At 42.1% G+C, this 23,539-nt stretch overlaps 1 protein-coding gene across 4 annotated transcripts; it reads left to right on the top strand.

Annotated features, from left to right (window-relative positions):
- The first annotated feature begins 5,560 nt into the window (after positions 1 to 5,560).
- ntn5 (netrin 5) lies at positions 5,561 to 22,808 on the top strand. Of its 4 annotated transcripts, none has more exons than XM_084344238.1 (8): positions 5,601 to 5,684; positions 12,275 to 12,621; positions 12,805 to 14,288; positions 15,344 to 15,532; positions 17,459 to 17,608; positions 20,336 to 20,386; positions 21,552 to 21,632; positions 21,890 to 22,808. In XM_084344238.1, the coding sequence occupies exons 2-8, from the start codon at positions 12,368 to 12,370 to the stop codon at positions 22,435 to 22,437; spliced, it is 2,757 nt and encodes a 918-aa protein (XP_084200364.1). In that variant the 5' UTR covers positions 5,601 to 5,684; positions 12,275 to 12,367; the 3' UTR covers positions 22,438 to 22,808. The 4 variants fall into 4 exon arrangements, with proteins under 4 accessions (XP_084200366.1, XP_084200364.1, XP_084200367.1 ...); XM_084344241.1 differs by having other exon boundaries at positions 12,275 to 12,676; XM_084344239.1 differs by lacking the exon at positions 5,601 to 5,684 and having other exon boundaries at positions 12,274 to 12,331; positions 12,422 to 12,621.
- The last annotated feature ends 731 nt before the right edge of the window (positions 22,809 to 23,539 follow it).

The raw sequence follows: 23,539 nt of genomic DNA, 5'->3' as shown, positions 1-23,539 counted from the left end.
TACTGCTTTGATTTTAGAGCTATTACTTAATCTGTAAGAACTTTCATGTCATCTACAAACAGGTTCCTGCTCTGCATCTTAGACCCTTTGGCCATAAGCCTGCTCTCTTTAAGCTATTTGTCGTCTACCTTTGAGGACAGCCTATTTTTATATCATCATAAGCAGAAGGTAAAACATTTGACTGATGTTTTCTCTTGACTATTGATCCTTAAACGCAGCAGGTAAACCTGCGGTTCATTGGTGAGTTCTCCTTCGGTGCAGAACAACAGTCTGGTCTCCATCCAGCACCTGTCAGCACATTTAGAGACAAAGTGAGGGAAGCCTGGAGAAACAAAAACATTGCATCTGAATTCATGGCAACCAGGATAATTTTCCACTCTGCTCCTTTTGCCAACCAGGTCTTAGAGCCAAAGCCATCAGTCAAGGTTACTTGACATGTCTCTTGATGCGCTAAATCATAAAAACATATCATCATAGTTACCTGAAGGACATTCTGTGAGTAAGATCAATGCAGTTTTGTTTGTTCTTATTGCAAAACCTTATATGAGAATTGATAGGAGAAGCCTGTTGCATGGTCGAGGACAGTTCATCTGTCCGTCATTTCCTTTCTCTTCTTACTGCTGCTGTATACACTGGAGAAGGTCAGAGGGGAGGAAACGTGATCTCCTTGAAGATCTGCTGAGACGTGAGGGGAGGGGGGGTCGATCCCTGATATGGACATGTGAGATACATCAGCACGTTAATAGAGGATCATCTTACAACCTCTGAACCTTGATGTCCCAAAGTAAAACACACAGTGAATTGTGATAATGTATTCGGTCTAATTGTTTTTCAGAAGATGCAGCTGCGCTAAAGGCTCAGAAGAAACATCAGCTTGACAACAATGGGTGGTTGGTATAACTTCGGTCGCACCTCATCACCTCAAGAAAAACAGCTCTTTCTCTCTAGGACAATGTACAATTAAACATAAATCTCCAGTCCTTTGGCAGATCACAATTAAAATATACACACAATATCAGAACAGCACTAAACAAGCACATAATAAAAAATTGGTAATGGTGAACAAAGTCACGCATTGTAATGGAGTGGAAGTCAGTTTTATACACAGCATACATTTTTTACCCTTAGGTTTGTTTGTACAAGGACCCTTGTTATTAAATGACTGCCCCCAACATGTAACGATCATTGCATATTTTGGATGCATCTTAATGTTTTTAATTTGTGTTTTGGATCCAGAATTAAGCCAAAGATGCCTTGGTTAGGTTTAGTGGAACATCATGGTTTGGGTTAAGATTATGTTGTTAAAGTCATGATTACAATAATGAAAACTCCAATGTTTTGTTGACCATCTCAGCCTGCTCCCTATATGGACCTTGTCGTTCTATAACAACATCACAAATGTGTTGCATAGTCTGGAATATGTTTACGGGTCACTAGACAATCTGCAAGATATTTAACTAATTAAATAAATTAACTTCAACCCATGATAAGAATAAGATTTAGGAAGAAAAGGGTAGAAAAACATACCATTTGTCTTGCATATTTACTGTCAACTGTGTAATCCTATCCATGGCAGTTAACATTAATATGTGCTAACTCAGTTGATTCTGCACAGTGTATACAACAGTATCATCAGCAAACATAAAAGTCGACCCAGTTACCCTGATGTGAAAAATCACTCATAATTATTATATAGAGTAAATAGTAGGGGGCTTAACATTGATCCTTGAGGTACACCTATTGTCTTTACTATTACCCTTTGCCTCACTCTATATATTTAAGTAAAATTGATTTAGCCAATCTCAGGTCTTTAAAAACTTTGTAGCTTATTATGACCCAAAATTACATTTATTGTTTGTTTTTTTGGTGGTTTTTAATGACAGGAACAAAGGTGGAAGTCATGTGATGTTTTATAAAGAGCGACAAAGTCTACAGAGGAAAGAGGTTGGGATGGATGGAGGCCACCGTTCATGTCGTGTGTAAAAAAAGTCAATGTTGACTTATTTGAACTTTCCTTAAGTAACTTCAGTTAACTCGAATCCTAAAGTTGTATAACTAATGTACTAATTTTAACCCTGACCGTGATCTTTTCTTAAACCTAACAAAGTAGTTTGGTGCCTAAATCTGACCAAATGGCAACTGTTTCATCCACTGGATGATGAAGACAAAACGGTCATACACATAACATTTCAGAAATGGTCATAAGTCGTTTTGGGAGTCGTTGACAATCGACCAATTCAGTTGTTTAGGTATTATGACATGTTATACAGCCATTTTTTTAAATCAGGGGATAGCACACCATCCCATTCATGCAACCACAAATGGATTTAAGCGTTTTTTTTAGAGCTTCTGTGGTGTTTTTTTGCTTAACTGAGAAATGCATGAAGACTGTGGATGCACATAAGTCAAATTTTTATATATATAACATCTTCCTGTTCATATCTGATCATTAAACCAAAGCACAATGCCATACTGTAGCACTTAAATATTTTAAGCACAGCTAATCCATCAAACAGACGCTCATGTATTGTGAAATCTGCTCTTATTCTGTCACGGTGGCTTAATGTTGACTTTCATAATTACACCTCCATGGTATTTTATTTATTATGATTCAGTCTCTCAGCACACTCGTAGCTGCAGGGTGCAAACTTTGGCAGCGCGAAGCACCTGTCAAGGACCACCTGAAGTGTTTTGCTAAGCAGTTAAACATTTTCTTATATCAGTTTTAGGGCTGATTTCTGTTATCACTTAGTCTTTTTCTTAGTTAAGTCATTCTTGATAATGCTACCAATTTAGTTCCACCTCCAGCTCAGCTCACTCAACCCTGTGTTGATGCTGCCAAAGTGCAATATTGACACATAAACGTGCTATTTCACCCCTCAATTTACTTTATTGCACTTGTCCTGCGTCCAAGGATAGCATTTCTTAACTGCACTGTAACTACTAGGCACATACACACACTCAAACACACACACACACACACACACACACAAAGCACACCTGGGGAAACATTCCTCGAGGGAAGTCATCAATCAGTTTTATGGCTTTCTCTGGGAAAGTTTCCTCCTCTCCAATCAAGCGTCTTCCCTCCCTCCACCCTCGAATCTCTTCCTTATATTTCCATCTGTATCAGTTTTGGTTCACATCTGAGAACGATCCACTCCAGCCAATTAGCTTCAACCATTTTTCCTATTCCACCGAGGGATAATTGGAGCAAACTGGAGAGTGGGATCTTTGCCTGGACGAGACCAGATAACACTTTTTCAACCAGCTTCCCTCTGTGTCCTCAATTTGTTGGCCTGTGGTAATAAACCTGGAGGTGGAGGATCTCCACAGTGCAAAAAAAAAAGATGTTCTTAACAAGCCATGAAATGTTTAATTGAGTCTTAAAATGACGGGTTTTTTTTAAAGAGGGAAAAACTGCCTGGAAAGTTGAATGAATTCCACTCGTCTCTAAAGCAGATCAACCTGTTTTAGGAACTTTTTCCTCTCAAGTGTGTTGACGTTCTGATTTACTGTTTTCTCCTGAGCTTGTAACAACAAATACAGTAAAATGGTCTATTTTCAGATAGATTATGACACTCAGGAGTAATGTCTTACCAGTGGTGGAAAACAGATCCCCCACTTAAAGGCCTTGAAAATCTATTACTTCAGTTAGCTTGTTAATCTGAGCAGCAGGATCCTACAAGAACACGAGATTTTCTGCCAAAGTTAGAAGTTTTTTAGTCTTTTACGCTGAGAAATTTTTATTTTTGTGCATCTGTCCGTCCTCTTTTCACTGATTTTTGAATGGGTGTGTCTCTGTTGGAAGCTGATGTCATATTTCAATGCACCAATCAGGATTTAGCAACATTTGAATTTCAAAATGTTGTGGCGTCGTTTTCCTGATTAAGCATCTACAGTTAACCTCTCACTGAATGATTAATACAGATGTTTTCCAAACATTGGCTTTGATTCTTGCTTAACGCTTAAAGGGTAACTCCACCAATTTTACACATTAAAGTGTGTTTGCAATCTTGGGAAGTCCTACCGCTCATGTGAAAAAAGTATAAAGTCTTGTGTTCAGATTACATGGAGCTTCCTCTGGAGCCACAAAAGGCTTTACACTACTTTTTCCACATGTGCAATACTCCCCAAGACCTGTAAACACACTTTCAAAACATAAAATTGGTGGCGTTACCCTTTAATTTGTATACTTTTAAGGCTGCAGACGAATATTTATGATTTTAAATGACATTTACAGGGGCTTTAGATACATATATTGTAATAATTGTTCTAGCAAGTACAGAAATATTATCAAGGTTAATCAAAATGTATCGAGATGTATAAAACATCAAGAGAAAAAGTAGTAAAAATGCAAAATAGTCAATTATTACTGGTTATAACCGTAGTAATACATTATAAAATTATAAATTATCACTGTGGGTGGAAGGAAAATATCCAGATTCAAGTGGTGGAAAGAGCACAGAAAATCTGTACTCAAGTACAGTTACATTATTGAAATATTACTCAATCACAAGTAAAACTACTGGAATTAACATTAGACTTAAGTTAAAGTACAATCTTCTTCTCTAAAACTACTCTATTAGTGACTTTTAAACTCTCCAAACCTCGACCTGCTGCAGAGTCGTATACATCAGGCTTTTTATTCACCCATTTGTGATCAGGTTGCCTTATTGGCTACGAAAAGGCAGATAAAAGGTTTAGACATGAATTCAAATTGTACTTAATTATGTTTTTAAAGGAACTAAGTTGATTACATTGTGTACTGCATACTTAGGTGAAAGGAAAATTACACACTTAGAAAAATAAAATACAAGTAGGCCTACACCCAAAAGTGACTTAATTACAGTAATTTGAGCAGTTGTAATTAGTCACTTCCACGCCTGCCAGATTCTTTAACTTAAGTAGAAATAGCAACATAACAATATTAAAATACTCGTCATATGAGTCATGCATTAGTCAAGTATTGGCAGCAAAATGTGCTCACAGTATCAAACAGTTCTCAGTGAAGAAAAACATTTTTAAAGTTTGTCTTGGTTTTAAAATCCTAACATGATATAAGTGAAAATGCAGTTGAGTAAAAACTGTGAAGTGGTATAAAATGGCAAGTACCTCAAATTTGTATTTAATTATGATGCTTGAGTGAACATATTTATACTTTTCAACTCACAACTCACTTTCACAATGAAAAGCAAATGTCTGATTGGTGCATCAGACTTTAGATAAATAACTTTCTCATTGATATTCAGTGAAAATATGTGCTGATCATTTATATTCAGAAATATCAATTAGAAATAAAGGACCTGTAAGGATGATATATCAACATTAGAATACAGAAAAGAAAAAAACTGAAACTTAAAATCTGCAAAACCTTTGACGGACACATTTCGCCATGTGTGATCTGCTCTGACTTGTGCGTCAGGCAGGATGTGCCTCCTCTGGAGGTGGAGGCGCTTCTTGGCTCACTTCACTCACTATAAAGGAGCGAGAGACGCACCTCCCAGCTGATCCCGTTAATTTATCTTCCTCCTCCTCCTCCTCCTCCTCCTCCCGCTGTAGTGCCGCTGTGTTGCCCCCTCTCGGTACAGTAGGTTGGTCTCTCGGAGGTGCGGACACTTGCTGCGCTCCTCTTCATGATCGGGAGGGACGTCAGGAGAGGGAGAATCACCGGGAGGCACATGGTGAGGATTGATCTCTTAATCTTTTCAAAATGTGTGCTGGCTGAGACTCTGCGGTTTCTTCATCGCGTTGGTGAGGGTTTTTATATCGGCTGCAGCGGCGCGTAAAGAGAGTGATCTCATGTCTGTCACTGCAGAAATCCACAGACTTTTATTTGTAGAAAATTGCCCCAGAGGAGCATCTATCACCATGTTGTGTTAACTTGTCTAAATTGTCTTGTGATTTACAGAATAAATTAAGCATAGTCTGATATTTCGTCCGACATCGCTGCTCAACTTCTCTTTAGAAATTCAGCCGATGCGCATGAATCAGACTTTATTTACTTTGATTTTTTATTACACGTTTTTTAAACTTAGGCATTTTGTTTTTGTGTTTATTTGACTACATTTGACTGATTTTAGAGCAGGAATCTATCAGAGTTGGCTTCAGTCTTAATTAGGCTCTCTTTTAAAAATTAATTGTATCCCTACAATTCATGTAAGCGCACATCCAGAAGTCGAGCTTTTACTTTGAAAAACTGGGACTGAATGTCATTAAAACGCCTTAAAATTGATATTTTTTTAAACACTAAATGTTCCTGCATGTTGCCGCTGGAAGATCCCACATTTACTGTGATATAATTGTCAGCAATTGAACGCGAGATGTGTTAGATTTCTATCACTTTGTCCCTCTGTGGCGGATTTAATGAAATATAAAAACATAAAACACCAACATACCACCGCAATAATATGATTTTATTTTGATTAATTGGGGAAAAACATGTCCTTAATCTCAAACACATACCAGACAAATTATCAAGATTATAAAAAAAATAAATCTGAATCATGTTATTTGATCAAACTGTGATAGTCCAACGCTGTAAATATTTTTGTTCCTCTCTAATTGACTTCAGTCAGTTTCGGCCTAACAAGAGCAATTAACTCTGCAGAATGGAGCTAATTAAGCTCCGGGGCTTCACTCTCAGCTCTTGCCAAAGTAATCAGACTAAATATGACAAACATTTGTGTTTAATGAACCGAGGCATGTGAGTCATTATTCTGAGGGTCATTAAACGCAACGCCCGCAAACCTGCGTGTGACCGCGAGCTGTTTTCCTGTAAAGTCCGTCTGTGGTTAATTAGTTTGAATAAAGTCCCTCTGCAGCATGAGAAAATATACCGTATTTACTTTAATAGACATACACTTCTCAGTCATGCAGAGGCCTTCAGTGTGTTTTTTATTTATTTTATATAATCTGATCACCAATTTTAATAACAAGTCAGCCAACAAAAACAATGTCTGCTTTTTATTTGTTCTTGTGCCGGAGTGTTTTGTTGTTTTTCTTTCTGAACCTCCTCTGTTACATTGTGTGGATTTAATTAACACGCAATTACAAACCAGAGGCCCCCGCTCACTCCCATCGTGCCCGAGGTTGACTTTGACGTGTCTGCAACGTGGAATCGCGATGATTTCATTTCCATCTGTTTTTCAATATCAACATGTGAAGCCTGAGCTGTTGGAGAGCGTCCTGCCAACTTGTATGAGGCTGTAAAGAGGGGAGTGGGGAGTGGGGCGTGGGGGGGGAGAGAGAATTGACAGGAAACTCGCCTTTAAATATCAAGTGTGTAACATGTGTTTTTTTATTCAAAAAATGAAGTCAACGCAGAGGCAGAGACACCCTGCATGTGTCTGTGGAGGTGCAGTCGGACCCTGTGGGCCCCCCCCCACCCTCCCCTTGCACATGCATCGGATTGGCAGTTTGTTGGAGGCGCAAACGTGAAGGACAGAGGCCTTTAGCTAAAGATACAAGCAGTGATAATCCATTTTGTGCTGTCTGTTGCTTCCACCTCCCGGGCCGCCCCACTAAAATTAGATTATTACACCTAAAACAGAACTCGTGGAATCCGCTCCGTGTGGAATAACACACACATGGGCTTCGACTGTGCAGGCAGGAATGCCGTTTGAGAATACAGGCCGCATGCTCGCTCTTCTCACCCAGTGTTGTATTTCTGACCAGCTGAGGACAATTGCAAATTAACAAAGGTGTCAGTGTGGTAACATGCGCCAACAGGTGCCTTGGTCCAGCTTCAAACATGTAAAGAGAGAGCTTATATCATTGATCATATTTATTTAAAGACGCCGTGTCTTCGAGCAGAGTCCTCGGAAACCTTCCCAGCGGCCGTCGACCTGATACGAAACCGCCTTCATTTGTGGAAAACCACAGTTTAGCCTGTTTGAAACTCATTACCAAGTAGCAAAGCAATTTGAATTTAACATATTTGCCTCCGTCTTGGCCGGCCGGAGCTCCTGCCCATGACGAGGAATGTTAAAATGTGTGAGACGGGCCAAATCCAGCTCATCTGCTCACCAGAACAGCTCCAGACCCAGACAGGCCCGCAGCTCTAAAGTGTGAACAGGCCAAAGAGAGTTAACAGGTAGCAGGAGAGAATACCACACACACCAGACTTGTCTAAGCTTTATTTCCACAACCTAAAGGGGCTCTTTGTAAAATTAGTAGAAATTTACATGTATCAATCACTTTTTTATTGGCCGTATGTGAGCGGGTTGTAACGTGATGTGAAAAATGAGACCTTCTCCGTCCCTCTGAGTCACCTACATTAGACTGTTGATGATTAGTTTATGTTGTTTAACGCTGCTGGACTGTGGATTTCTTTGTAAATATCTCGGGTCGGATTTTACGCAACAGTCTAAAGGATGTGACTTTATGCACGTTCTCAAGTGCCTCTTTCAAGTCCGCTTACAGAGAGCAACAGCATCTAACGTTAGTTGAGAAATGGAGTCCGCTAACATAAACTAACAACCGGCTTCCAGCACAACACAGAACTTCCACAGAACCCCTTTAAAACTTTTCAATCCTGCTGAATCACAATAAAAGAGTTTGCTAAAGTGGAACAAATGCCCAACTATTAAATTTTCAATATATGGTCCAGAAGATCCAAGTCTTATTCCTTAAGACAGTAACAAAAATGTCTCTCTCTGTGTCTCGCAAAGAAAGTGAGAAAACAATTCCTGGATCCATCTCTTTATCCAGATCTGCACCAGATGTTAATGGGGTCCATTCTGGGTCGAGACCCATCTTCCATAAAATTTTCATGGAAATCTGTTCAGTAGTTTTTGTGTATTTCTGATTACAAACCAACCAACAAGCACACACACGAACACAGGCAAAAATAACCTCCTTGGTGGAAGTGAAAATTTATACTTTGTAGGTCAAAACGCAAAATTTACATGTTGCTTCTCTTTGGTGGTCATATTTTACTCTCAGTTAGTTTAGAGTCTCTGCCTTGCAACAGCCGATGAAAAGATAGCAGAAGATACACAGAACATACAGAAACTAGAATGGCGCTAAGTAAAGTGCATACCTCCGCCACGGCCTAACAGTCCCCTTTTGTACTCACTCATAGATACCAGCCACCTAAATACACTTGATTTTTTTTGTCAAGATTCATGAATTATTCCCTTGGAAATTAATGAAATTGTCGAAAAAAAAATCCCATGTCGCTTTATTAAAGAAAAAGAAAGAAAATTCCTGGATCCGTCTCTTTATCTGTATCCACATTCAAAGTTAACTGGGTCTATTCTGGGCTGAGACCCATCATCCATCCGAGTTTTGTGGAAATGGGTTCAGTAGTTTTTGTGTAATTCTGATTACAAACCAACAAACCAACAAACAAATGGACACGGGCGAAAACATAACCTCCTTGGTAGAGGTCAAATTCATATGCTGCTTCTCTTTGGTGATCATATTTTACTCTTAATTACTTTTATGCTCCACTTTCCTCATCGAGTCTTTGCTTTGCAACAGCCAATATTTATTTAAATCATTTTTAATTTCACCTTTATTTTACCAGAAGGTCAGATTGAGATCAAGATCTCTTTAACAAGCGAAACCAGACCAAGGTAGCAGCCATACAAAATTACAGCATAATAAAATGCAACACACTGTATAGAAAATGATCCACAAAAATCCACAATAAAACAGGAGAACATGTATTCAAACATAGTGGCCTCTCAAGAAAAACAACAACATGCCTCCTTCCCCACATTCCTAATAATGCCCTTAAATGTAATAGTGGATATAAAGTGTCTAATGTGTCTTGCAAGTTATTCCATCTGTCAAAACCCTAGGAACATTAAAAAGCAACCACTTGGAGGAGCATAGCTGGTAACTCACAGAGCTTAGACAGAGGAGAGTACAGAGGTAATAGAAAGACAGCAAAAGATAAGCAGTATAAACAAAAATGACATATAGAAGTAGAAATAATAATTTCAAAAGAAAACACAAATAGACGCAGAGGTCCATGGGGCAAACATGATACAACCACATGCAAATAATAAAGATGCAAAAGTAGTATAATACTGTCTACAACGGGGTTTAATATCTGTGTGACAAGTATTTTGTGTTTTACATTTTTAATTAACTTGGATTATGTTCTTCAGATATGATTTTACTTTGATATTTTTGTGTCTGATTTAATGTCAAAAGACAATAAAAGATGTAAGCATCCACGAGGAGGTAAATACTTGTTAGTTTAGCCCTTTCCAAATCCATAAAACCGTGCATTTGTCCCTTCCTGACTATAATATTTTTGGCTTCCTCAAGTTCCCCAGGACGCATATCAGCACGATGAAGAATAGAGGGAGAATTACACGAGGAAAATAAATAGGGACTGCAGAGCACGAACACGAGCGTCGGCCTCCCCGCTCTCCTCTGTTCGACTATGCTGTAAACATGCCCCCAGGTTGTCAGCAAGTATTTTTCCAGCCCCTTGCCAGCCAAGCATAGCTGCTTCTAAAGATCACCCGCCGGAGATGTTGATCTCATCTTACCACTATTTGGCTGTATAAGCTTTTTGAAAGGCAGAGATTGCTGCCAAGTCATTTCAAAACCTTTTCACTCAAACAAAAATTGAGGCGAATTTGTTGTTTTAAGTTTTTTTGTCATTTAGACCTCCACTTGAGGTTCACTGGGGAGAAAGAAAAAGGAAGTGTGTAATTAACAGTCAACAAAAGAATTCATTTTCTTCTCATCAAGCAGTTTTTTTACAAATGTCGCTCGTCTTCGACATGTTCTCCCGACACCTCGGCTGTGTGAATTTATGGAAAGCAGCAGAGAAAAACCCGTTGAAACCGTATCCGGTGGGTTACGGTGGCGGTGCCAGACAGATGATCTGGTTTCGGAACAAGAGAGAGTCTGGATTTGGCCTGGAGGGGCGCGTTAAAAACCTCAGGGGCCTCTCTCAGATGAGCATCCATTTATCAAAGCGGTTGTAATGGGCCGATGTTTAATTAGTCATGTAATGTGACAAAGACAAGAGCAAGTGCATGTCAGGGGAATGTTAAACAACCGCCCTCTTTCTCTTCCAGCCTCGTGGGTTTCACTCGTCCCAACCCTGAGCCCCCACCCGCCTACGCTGTCGTCATTCCTCATCCAGAGTGAATTCTTCCAGCACTTCCCTGAATCCTCTAATAACCTTTACCCTGCTCATAATCTCTTCTTCGACACCGTATGAAACAAGAGACCTAATTAATCACCCGATCAACTATAAGTCCTGCTTTTATCAGTGCGTTCAGGTTCCCGTGGGGCATGTCTCGACACGTCAGGAATGACCAACCGAGGCATTCTGGACCCCAGGAATGTGGCTCGGTGGCACCGGGGTCACAGTCAGACCGCTCGTCACTACACTCTTTGCTTGGAGCGTTTCCTGTAGCAACGCCACAAAACAGGGTCGCCTGATATGCCTTATCTTGGCTTTTGTCCCCAACAGGTTTGGTCGATCCACTTTCTAGCGTCGTTGCTTTAGGAGCAGTTTGACTAAGGCAGCCGAGGGAGTGCCACGGCCTCCTCGCAAGGCCCCTCAGAGCTGTGTGGTCCCTGAGGGAAGCCTCATATTTCGGTCGTTGGCTAATTGAGCGGGATGACGAGGCCGGAGAGGCTCTCAGCCCGTCCTCTCCTATGGGTTTGGTTTATGCAGCCCTGCTGACTTCGCTGTCAGTGTCAAACGCTTGTTAGGACATCATCAATCTTGCAGCAGTTAAGAATATTCCCAGAACAGAATGAAGGGGGCAGGTGATAGATGGGCAGGGAGACGGAAGAGCGAGGGGAAAGTCGTTTGAAAATGTGGAAGGAAGGTAGTTATTGATGAGAAAATGACAGTTGACTTGGGAAGGGAAGAAACAAAAGTGACCCAAAAGTAAAAGTGCAAAATGGTTCTTTGCAAAAAAAAAGTCGAAAAAGAAGTGCATGTTGAGAATGTGCTTCTGGCCTAAAAACAATAAATCACCGGTTCCAGAGAGAGTACACGCATTGTTCGTTTTGTCCACATGCCAGAATTAACGCTCTTGGGTATCAAATCTTGACAGACGAATAAATTTCACTCATCACCAGTTGTAACAGACGGGAAGGGATTTGTTCGTGCTGCAGACGTACACAAGTCTGTGTTTGTCTTTAGCACGGAAGTATCCATGTAGGGGCTCAAGCCGAACACACATTTCGATCTATAAATCACTTCCTACCATCCTCAAGACTAATCTCCAACTCCTCTCCTTCCCTCCCCTCGGTTCTTTTTTCTCATACCCTCTCCTCTGCTCAGGAACTCTTCACACCGCTCAAGCTCAGGCACGTCGCTCGGCTGCAGCGCTGACCGACGGTAAAGTGATTTGAAAAGGAGAGAGCCATAAACGTGATGGATGTGGTCCAGCTCAGCCCCAGCTGTCGGGCATGTTTTTTGTCATTTCAGACAGACCCGCTGGGTGCGCGCCCTTCTTCACCCGTGTTCATCGTTCTCTTTTCGGGGGTCGAGGGGAGTTTTAAGACGAATATGTGCTTAAGGGCTGTCAAGGTCACAGGTTCAAACCGGTGGCTGACACAACTGTGCAGATTGGAGATTACATTTTTACAAGATGAGGTCTTTACTGGCATCTACCAAAAGGCAATAAGGTGCAGATGAAGCGATGCAGCGAGCTGGTATCGTGTGTTTTCAATAAAGGCACAGGTGGTCAATCTTAGATTTCCTTTGTTGGTTTGAAATGCAAGTCTTATAAATCAATCACTTTGTTTTTTTTGTTTTATGATCTAACTCCCATGGCTTTCTCTTAAAAATCATCTTTTTTCCTTCCACAGGCTGGATGACATGATGTTCCTACCCTTTTCCCCTCCCCCTTCCCCCTCTCTCTTCCCTTTTTTCCTTCCACTTCTCCTTTTCCTTCCTCCATCCCTCATCTCCTCGTCCCTCTCCCACGCCCCGTTGAGCTGGACTTCGCCTCACGACCCCTGCTACCACCTGGACGGCCGCCCGCGACACTGCCTGTCGGAGTTCATCAACGCCGCCTATGGCATCCCAGTCGACGCTAGCCACTCGCTGCAAGGGTCTGACTATGACAGCAACATCACCACCTTGACGGACCTCCACAACCCCCACAACCTCACCTGCTGGATGGCTCACAGAGGTTCTGACACTGGAGAATGGGTCTTCACGCTGCCTCTTGGCCGCCGTTTTGAGATCACCTACATCAGTTTGCAGTTCTGCCAGCAGGGGGAGCCATCGGACCCAATCTCCATCTCCATCCTCAAGTCGATGGACTTCGGGCGCACCTGGAGGCCGATGCAGCACTACTCGAGTGACTGCCTTGGGAACTTCGGGCTGCCCTCTCAGACGGTGGCCCAGACAAGGCACCAAGAGACAGAGCCCCTCTGCTCAGATCCTCGCCCCCTGCAAAAGCAGCGGGGGGGCATGGTGCTGGCCTTCTCCACCCTGGACGGACGGCCTTCCTCTCCTGATTTTGACCACAGCCACACCCTCCAGGACTGGGTGACAGCCACGGACATCCGTGTGGTCTTCCACAAGGTGTCCAAAGACGCCAAGGTGAGCAACTATGATAAGAAGGAAGACACACGATGGCGTGAAGGTGCAGATCATGACGGAGGGACTGGGCTTCTGAGGTCGAGACCAGGCTCCAAGGGGCGCACTGGAGAACAGGTCGAGAAGCTTAACACAGATAATACACTGGTATTTTTTGACAGGGATACAAAAAACTCAGAGATAAGGGGAGCGAACAGAGGGGAGAAAGTGGACAAACATGGAAGGAGGGGTCATTATAAATCGTCAAGACAAGACGAAGATGGGCACAATGTGACCAGCAAGGAGAGGGATGTTAGCTTTAGCACAGACTCACTCGCCTCTTCAAAAAAAGGTGGGAGAGGCAGAGGCCGTGGTCGCAAGAAGGAAAACAATCATTGGCTGCCTTGCCCCAACGGAGGCTGTAACTGGACAGTTGAGGGGCGGAGCAGGAGCAACAAGGGGCGGGAGCTGAGGAAGAGGAGGAACAATAATCACAACACCAAACAAAGCTCAAGGAGCCTGCAGGTACTCCCACCCGCTGCTTTTACCTCTTCTGTCCGAGCTCCTCTGGCCCTCTCGGACCTGCAGGTCGGCGGCAGGTGTAAGTGCAACGGGCATGCCTCTAGGTGTCGCCGTGACGACACAGGCCGAGCAGTGTGCGTGTGTGAGCATCACACGGCCGGGCCAGACTGCGACGTGTGCGAGGACTTCTACTGTGACAGACCATGGCATCGAGCTACACCCACACACCCAAACCCCTGTATTGGTGAGTCCTCCATCCTTTATATAGCATTGTGTAAAGCTGTGGGACAGACTGATCAAGTAACACTTCCCATAATGCAACTGGGTAGTGTCTTTCAGTACACCCTCCCTGAGCGTTAAACACCCATGTCTGTCCACACTGACATTTCGTAATAGGCTTTCTGTAATAAATCTAAACAGTCTCCGAGTCCGGGTCGAGATGAAATCATCAGGGTTATTTTTTCAGACTTCCTCTTGATAATTACACCAATCTTTGTGTTTATGTGCTTTTAAATTAAAGGTTTTCTTGATGATCCAGTATAAGCAAAGCTAAAACTTTTCACATTTTGCTTGATACTTGACGAATGTGAGTATGGAGCGATAATATGTACATGCTATTTTAATGTGTAACCGGTGGCGTCTGCGTTGCATTAGTAATAACGATGCAGTGACATCATGCCCTCCTTTGTACCAGAGTTAGAGTGGGCGATTTTATTTACATGTTGTTTACATCTGTTCCTCTCTTAATAAACAGAAATCGGGTGCCCTGGTTCCCTAAAGCCCCAAACATGAACCGCAATATCCCTTGGTCGAAGTTTGGCCGGAGAGAAGTTGCATGTCAGATCCCCATTTCTCTCTCACCTCATTTCCTCCTGTCATATTTCTGCTGTCAGCTCTCCAATAAAGCCTACATATGTATTCCTCTCAGAGATGTGAATTATGGCTCTTTGAAGGGAGCCAGATATAGTTCAGATCCTTCTGAAGAGTCGTCCCAAAGAACGGCTCATTGTTCTTTCAATTTTTTTTAGAGGCAGTGGTTACACGGTTATAGCTGCTGTAAGTGTTGTCATCGTTTTAGCTAACTTCCTGTCCGTTTTGCAGTTAGCAAGCCCGTCCCTCCTCTCTAGGACCACCTATGGACTAAGTTTATCAGCCCTAAATTACTTGTATTGCCAGATCTAATGGAAATTATTATTATATTAAAAAAAAAAAAACTAAAAGTTAATTAATTCAAACCTTTGGATGTGAGCTCTTGTGAAGATCATTTAAATCGCTGGTATTTATTTCTTTGTCTCCCAGCCTGCGAGTGTAACGGCCACTCAAACAAGTGCCGCTTCAGCATGGAGGTCTTCCAGCAGTCGGGCCGGCACAGCGGAGGCGTGTGTCAGAAATGTCGCCACAACACGGCCGGACGCCACTGCCAGTACTGCCAGAACGGATACACCCGCGACCACAGCAAGCGGCTGAACCACCGCAAGGCCTGCCAACGTCAGTTACTACGTGTGTGTGTGTGTGGGGGGGGAGAGGGTTCAGGTGCATATACATGGTTAAATGTCATGTAACTTTCATAACTAACTGTGCATTCCTGGAAGATGAAAAGCAAATCGCAGTATGAGAGACGGCGTTTGCACTCTGTCTCTGTCCCGGCGTACAGAAGTGTTTATGGGGTGGTTACATTGTGAGAGAGGGCAGCTATTCCTGTTAGCGATACGCGCACAAAAAAACCCTCAGAAACCCCACTGAGCTGCCACCTGCATCCTCGTCGTTACCGCCGGCTGGCATCTGCCGCGACCCCTGACCTTTGACTGGTCACATGTCCTAAGTGACTGTGACACTCTGGCACGCTCGTGTGGAAGCTCCACCACAAGTCTAATATAGCCAGAGTTAATGCGCTCCCTCTGAGGGATGAAGAAACACGAGCTATGATTAAACGACCCTATATTTTATCACTTTTTATGCATGAAACGAAAGCGAACTGCAAATTCATTTCCTCCACCACACAGTCTCACATCTCAGCTATAATTTATTGATGCTATATTTCACAGAGTTACCCTTCAGAGGCCCATAATTCATTTTCTCCAGTCAGGTTGTTTGGACTCATTGTTAAGATTTGTCCAAACATTATTCGAGTGTGAACAGAGCTGCTGAAGTGCAGCTTCCTCTCCCTATCTGTCTTCTCTCATCCGGTCTTATCCTGTGATAGCAGTGGTAAATAAAAAGCTTTGTAACGTAAACCAGGGCAAATCCAGGCAGTAATCATTATACAGATTCACATCGGCCAACAATAAGGGGGAAGAAGCAGAAAATAAATTATTTTAGACACAGGAACCATCTTGATAAAGACTGATGGGCTCAAAGCACCAGGGACATCGCAAATTTTGATGTGTTACAATATTAGCGTTGTCCTCCATGTGACATTCAGTTGATTGCTCTATGGAGGAATTTGTCTTTGTTTACCCAACAAGACGGCTACAAAATAGCTTTTATGGTGTTAGTGGAGGTCGTCCGTCTTTGCTCAAGGACACTTGGATGCTGTCAAGCAGGATTAAACCTGGGTGCTGTCTCTGATGGATGGTCTTCTTAATCCCGTCTGTCATCCTGTCTGTCCTTCGTGCAGTTTAGCCACAGAGTTTGACTTGTTTTTTGCTTGATATATCTTAAAACTTGCTTTCTTGTTGTTACAACAACCAAATATGCTTTATATTCCTACAAATGAAACATAGTCACACGTGGAAGCTGCTCAGTACAACAGTCTTCTGCGACATCGCTGGATTTCTGAACCAACCACAAGACGACTTTTTCCAGTTCTGCTCTCAGCTGAGCATTTTAGGGTCTTTCAGCTGATTGTTTTGGTTTTACAGCCTGCAACTTCACTGTTTTTGTTTCTGTTCACACTTATATTTCTTATTATTGTTCCAGAAGGCAGCTGTTTCGCAAAATATAAATAATGATGCCTGTCCCTCACTTTATATGGTGTCATAAGTATTGTATAGTTCCAAAAAAATGCGTAAAAACAACCATCGCTTTTTCACATTAATTGACTCCTTGAAAATGAGTTTCTGAGACTAAAAGTTCTCAGTGCTTGGGGTGCAAATGCAGAAATTGAAGCACCTAGCAACTAAAGAGCCAGATTTTTCCTTTAGTAGTTGGTGAAGACCAAAGCAGAGATAAAAGGAGGGTCAAAATTAGATGTGTCAGATGTAGAGAGACAGGACTTCAAAGGCTAATTTTGCTCCATGTCAGCTGGTGTGAAATTACGCATCTGTATGCCAACATGTCACCACATTAACTCTGTACGCTTATAACATGTCTGTTAAATTGTCAGCTTGTTTTGCTGCCACTGAGAGGCCGGAAAACCTTTAAGAAATGAGACATCGGTATCACCTCTCTAATCCTCTCATTCTCTTTTCTCAGCGTGTCAGTGCCATCCACTGGGAGCGGTGGGTCGCTGGTGTAACCAGACATCAGGTCAGTGTCTGTGCCGAGAAGGTGTGACCGGCCTCAGGTGTAACCGCTGTGCCCCGGGATACAAACAGGGCAGGTCCCCGATCCGGCCCTGCATACGTAAGTCAACTAGCAGTATTTATGCATCCTACGAGAAGTAAAGGCAGACGTAGCCTGATGTGTTAATGCTGGGATAAGAGAAAAAAGTTGGACAGGAGTCCTGAATTCTGTTTTTCCTGGCAAACCGCATGGCATCTGACTCTTATCCAAGAAGTTTGAGTTGCCTAAACTTGCCTTGAAGGGGTCATTGGTTCAGAAAATATGGGTCGTTACTCAAGTTTTTATATTATGAGTAATTTTCTTCATTCTTCATTAAGTGCCAGTCGACTGAAATAAATCACAGACTTAATAGTTTGTTGTCAGTCATGATGAAGTGACCTTTATGATTTCTCCTTCAACTCGATTTGCTTTTGACCTAAATTGATTAAACCGCCTATCAAGCTCTCTAAGCCTTTATTAAGTAGCAGCTCAATATAAAAGGGGCCGCTGCCATCCAGACTAATTTGGCCCAATCTCCCAGCGTGTCCCCTTTTCATCATCCCTGGAGACGGTGTCCATAGCAGCGTTAACATGAGCTCACAGGGACAGGGAAACCTCATCTCCAGATGATCTGGGATCAGCGTCAGATCAAGTAGATTGTTGCTACTCGTATCTCCGCGCTTGGCCAGCACCGAACCTCGGCCATGAGCGCTAATCCACGTGCACATCCCCGGCTAATCGCACGAGTGCCGACAACTACACAGGCACTGACGCGGCGTAAGCCCCAATCAGGTGACATAGGGAGCCAGCGGCGGCGAGCTTCACACCTGTTGTGCAGCTCAAAAGGCTCCCCATCACAGGGCCCAGACCCATAACTCTCCCAGTGAAAGGAGTGAGTGAAAGAAAACCTTGTTTGTTTTTACTGCCAGACCATCTCAGGCTATCTATAGCATCTCTTACCCCCACCACCACCTCTAACACCTCCTCTCATCAGACAGACCAAAAGGCACGCAGCAGCCAGGCTAAACTTAAAGTTAGCTTCCACTGAACCTTTTTATCCACACCTTGAGCAGCACAGGAAGTCCACAGCGTTAAGGTTGTGTTTCTGCCGTCCTCCCCAACAAAGGCAAAACGTATAGTAATTACGGTCAGATACCCAGGGCTAGCCTTAGCTAAAGCTAAAAATAAATGTACTTGCTAATTGGCTATTGAAATTTCAGTAAGTAAACGGTATGTAATTTTGATTAACTGAATTACCAAGATGTTTGTTATAATAAAAGGAGGCTGTAGCTAAATCCAATCATGATGGAGAAGAACTACAGCTGAACTTCTGTTACACCGACATAACTAATGTTAGCTAAAGCAACAGAGCTAGGCTATATGAAGGGAAAGCTAGCTGGCGGGATAGTAAGGGCAATCCTTAACTAGAGCAAAACTAAATTTACTTGCTACCGAGTTATTGAAATTTCAGTAGCATTCCTTAGTAAACAATTGACAGATTGTTATAATAAAGCTAAGCTAAGCTAAGATCCTGCTAACATAACTAACGTTAGTTAAAGCAAGAGAGCCATGTGAAGAGAGAGTTTGCTGGTGCTATAGGCTTTAGCAAAGTTACTGTATATATCACATATTTTGGTAAATTAAATACATTTATTGCAGCTAAACGGGTAAGCTAGCTTGTGCTTAAAGACATTAGCTTACCTTTATCTGTCATCTAAGCTCTGGTTCAAGTGGAATTCATGCTGCTCAGCTACCTTTAAATTACATATTTTGACAAATTATTATTTATTACATTTGCTTCTTACATCCTATTTAAACAAAACAAACTATGGGGGGAAAAAACGAACTGTGGAAGGTAAATTATTAAAGTTAAACTAGTTATAATTGACAAAAAAAAAGCACATTTTGTTGTATTTTCTTTCTTCACTGTCAAGATTATCCAAAGTCACAATGCATTACTCAGTATCATGTAGGTGATGGTCAGATATTTGTGGTCATGTTGTCTTGTTTATTTATTTATTGATCAGGTATTTCTTTGTTTAAATCATATTCTTTCCCTTTTTATATCATATATTTCATGCACTTGTGTTTAGCCTGTAAATTTGGCTTTCTTTATGAAATATACTGTCTTAATATAAACAGATTCAGGTGTCGTAAAGTCAATAGTACCTGACCATTTTTAAATGGTACCCAACCCTGCGCTCTAATCTTCCTTGTTTTATATTTTTATGTGAATATACACAAACACACAGAGCACCTTCCAGTGTTTTAAAAGTGGGGGACAGTCAGCTGGGTGGGGGTGTAGGGTGTCACTGGCCCAGTTGTGTCAGAGCGGACAGGACATGGACGGGGGGACGGAGTGGTAAAATATGGCAGCACTGTCACACGCACACACTTTTACAAGAGGCCTGGATAATGTATGTACAGACCAGCAGGTTGTTCATTTTCCATCTACAAGTTCACGGACATGCAGTCAAGCAAACTTTATTAGTCTCTGCTCAGTGTTTGAAACAAAACCATACAAGAAGTGATGGTCCGACCTCATTAAATTACCAAAAGTAAAGTTTGTGTCTGTGTTCAAGTGAGCGTCAGAGAGTGTGTTTCCAGCCCATAAAAGAGGACCACACACACACGTTTTTGACACTTGCTTATCTTCTGTGCAGACATGCCTCACGCACCGAGAGGCATTCAAGCATAGCACACATAACACACACAGTGTGCAACAACCTGACAGCTCATGAAGGTGGGCTGGAGCTTCTCTGGGCATCTGTTCCCGTCACCTGTCTGAAACTGTGTTTATGTCTGCAGGAATTCAAGAGGTCGCTCCGACCCCGGTGTACCAGCCTCAGTACAGCATAGGTGAGTAGATTAACAGGTAGAAATGGTAAATCAATTAATACATTTAATTCAGTTTGAGGTGTTATTTAAAAAATCCACCTGCTCACATTTAATATAAGTTGTGTTTTCACCCATTTCCATTAGTTTGTTGGTTTGTAATCAGGATAACACAAAAACTATTGAACAGATATCCACAAAACTTGGACGGAGGATGGGTTTTGACCTACAATAAACCCCATTAACTTTTGGTGTGGATTCAAATAAATGGCAGATCCAGTGTTTAATATTGTGAGATGGGACGTTTATCAACATTTTCATTAATTCTCAGGGAATAATGCATAGATCCTGATGTTTAATTTGATTTTGGATTCGGCTTGAGGGTATTATTCTGCCTTTTTTTGGATGTATGCTCTCTACAGAGTACCATTCTAGCTGTCACCATTTTTAAAAAAGACGATATTTGATTTACAATCCATGATAAGCTAATGTAACCAACGCCATCTTAAACAAGAGAGCTATATGAAGGGAAAGCTCGCTGGTTCTTGGGGCTTTCGCTAACGTAACAATATGTCTTATTTAAATTGCAAAATAAATGTATGATATCACTGTAAGAAATGACATACCCTTAACACCCCTAATGTTAAGCATGTTAAATTGATGTAGTTATTATTCTGGTTGTCCATTTTTCTATTAGTCCAATTTTTTTTGCATGAATTTGCCTTTTCTTAAAAATGAATGTATATATCTCTTTTAATCTCGTTATAAATCATCATGTTGCTGCTAGATTTAAATGTTCAGAGCAGCTTTCACTAGAAATAGGAAATAACGTATCTGCCATCACAGAATAATCCACCCTCTAAACTATCCTTTTAATCCCGCTGATGTCACCTCGTGCACAGCAACACATCTTTTTTTCTCACTGGACCTTGAATTGAAACCATTTCGGGAGCCCGTGCTCTCACCCTTCATGCAGCAGCTAACCACTCCCTCCTAGTGGCGACTTGAGGAATGTCCCACCTGCTGCAGTCGGGGTCATCTGTTAGTCACAGGATACTGTGATGACAAATAGAAGCAGCCATATTGTAATTAGGGGGAAAGACATGTGCTGATATGCTTGCTATGAAATGATACCCTCTCATTTGATGCATTCTCCCTCCCTCTCTCCCTCTCCGCCTCGCTGTTATAGCGGAGGAGTGTGTTTCATACTGCCAGCCTTCTCAGGTTAAAGTCAGGATGAACTTGGAGACTTATTGTCTGAAGGACTACGGTTGGTGTCATGTTTTTTTATTTATAACCTTGATCAAAAAGAAAAATGATGCTCTCGATATCTTTTTTTCATGACTAAGTCAACATAAATGCATATTAAAGCGGCATTCATTTTGAAACAATTTATTACTTTTCAACATATAATAATGATAAGATTTAAATAAAACCAAATCTCTTAACCTCAATATTTATCGTAAATATTAAAAATTCCTTTTTTTTTAAAAACTTGAATTTATATTGCGTCTCTGTGTGTCCCAGTGCTGAAGGTGCAGGTGAGAGGGATGGAGCGTTCAGGTCCTTGGTGGCAGTTCTCCATCTCAGTCCAAACCGTCTTCCGCACGGGGTCCACCTCCCGTGTACGCAGGGGCCCCCACTCCCTCTGGGTCCCTGACCGTGACCTCAGCTGCGGCTGCCCGGCCCTCCACGTCGGGCGGACCTTCCTTCTGATTGGTGCAGAGGAGGGCGAGCGGGGCTGGGGCCCCGAGGAGAGTCGCCTGGTGGCGGACCGCTCCACCCTGGCCCTCCAGTGGCGGGAACACTGGAGCCCCAAACTGAGGGGCTTCCGGGGGCAGGACAAGAGGGGCCGCTGCCCACCGAAATCCCCTAATGGGCAGCAGCACCATCACAGGGAGCACACAAAGGCCCAGTCTGGGTACATCCCCCCTCACCTGCTGACTGAGAAAGACACTCAAACCTCAGAGGCGCCGCACGTACACACTTATACAGACAGCGAGGTTAAATCCACAGAGCCGACCTCCTCGCCAACCACACCCGCTCTGGTGTGCTCTACTCAAGGTCCTGGATGAAAAACCACAAGGACAATCTGCAAAAAGAGAAAGACTTTTTTACAGTTCTTCCTGAAGGCCTCAGGACAAAAACAGGTGTTACTTTGCTTCCCAGCTTGGAGAAAGTTCAAAGAAACTCCACAACACACACACTCACACACACACACACTCAGCTGTTACGTGATGTTCAAGTACTTATCTTAAAATGTGAATGTCAATGGTAAAGCAAAACTCAGCCATGAGGAAAATATTTGAAAATGTCCACCAACGATCTTGGTGCTATGTGAAATATTAATTCTATAAATGTTAATATTTTCTACTAAAGAAGCTTTTAAAAAATTAAAGTCTGACTAATCTGATCTGTTTTTGTCGTATAAAGATTTTTTTAAGTACTGTGTTGTTGTAATCATATTTATTGAAATATTAAATTATGTCTCACACACACACAAACACACAGAAAAACAGACAGTTTAAATAAATAACGTAAAATCCATAAAGTGAATTTATCAGATTATTAAAAAAAGGGACATAATGTCGCTCACATTTGCTACACAGCAAATGTCAACAAAGCTCATTCAGAAATAAAAACAAAGCACAGCCATGTTATATAAATACTTTTTTTAAAGGTGCAATATGTAAGAATTTTAGTTGACAGCAAAATCTAAAATCTTTGTTTTAGGGACACTTTCATTTATTTTTCACCATTTCCGAGCCTAAAACTGTGCTTCGTTATTATGTCCACTCTTCTTTTTCTCACATTCTCACTTTTCAGTAGTTTGAATAACAGTGCAAGCACAAGGTCACTCACACACACACACACACACACACACACACACACACACACACACACACACACACACACACATGTCCACCTTGCACATTACATTGTACATTATTTGGGGAAATGGACACTATCTACAATCTGCTCCCTCGTTGGACAGCTGACACAGAGACCAAACTAGCCTCAGCCTCATTTTCTAACCATATAGGAATCCTCAGATCGACCGTTAGGAGCCCAGATATGGATCTGAACAGCATCGGTCCAACCTGTCGTCCTGACTTCTGTTTCCATTTGGGAGCTATGGCGTCATAGCCCAGGGGAAATGGTGGAGGTGGTGGACAG

Source organism: Pagrus pagrus, assembly GCF_965226575.1.
Source record: "Pagrus pagrus genome assembly, chromosome: 22".
Lineage (NCBI taxonomy): Eukaryota > Metazoa > Chordata > Actinopteri > Spariformes > Sparidae > Pagrus > Pagrus pagrus.
The sequence above is the reverse complement of the archived record's forward strand: the minus strand, read 5'-3'. Positions and strand labels throughout refer to the sequence as shown.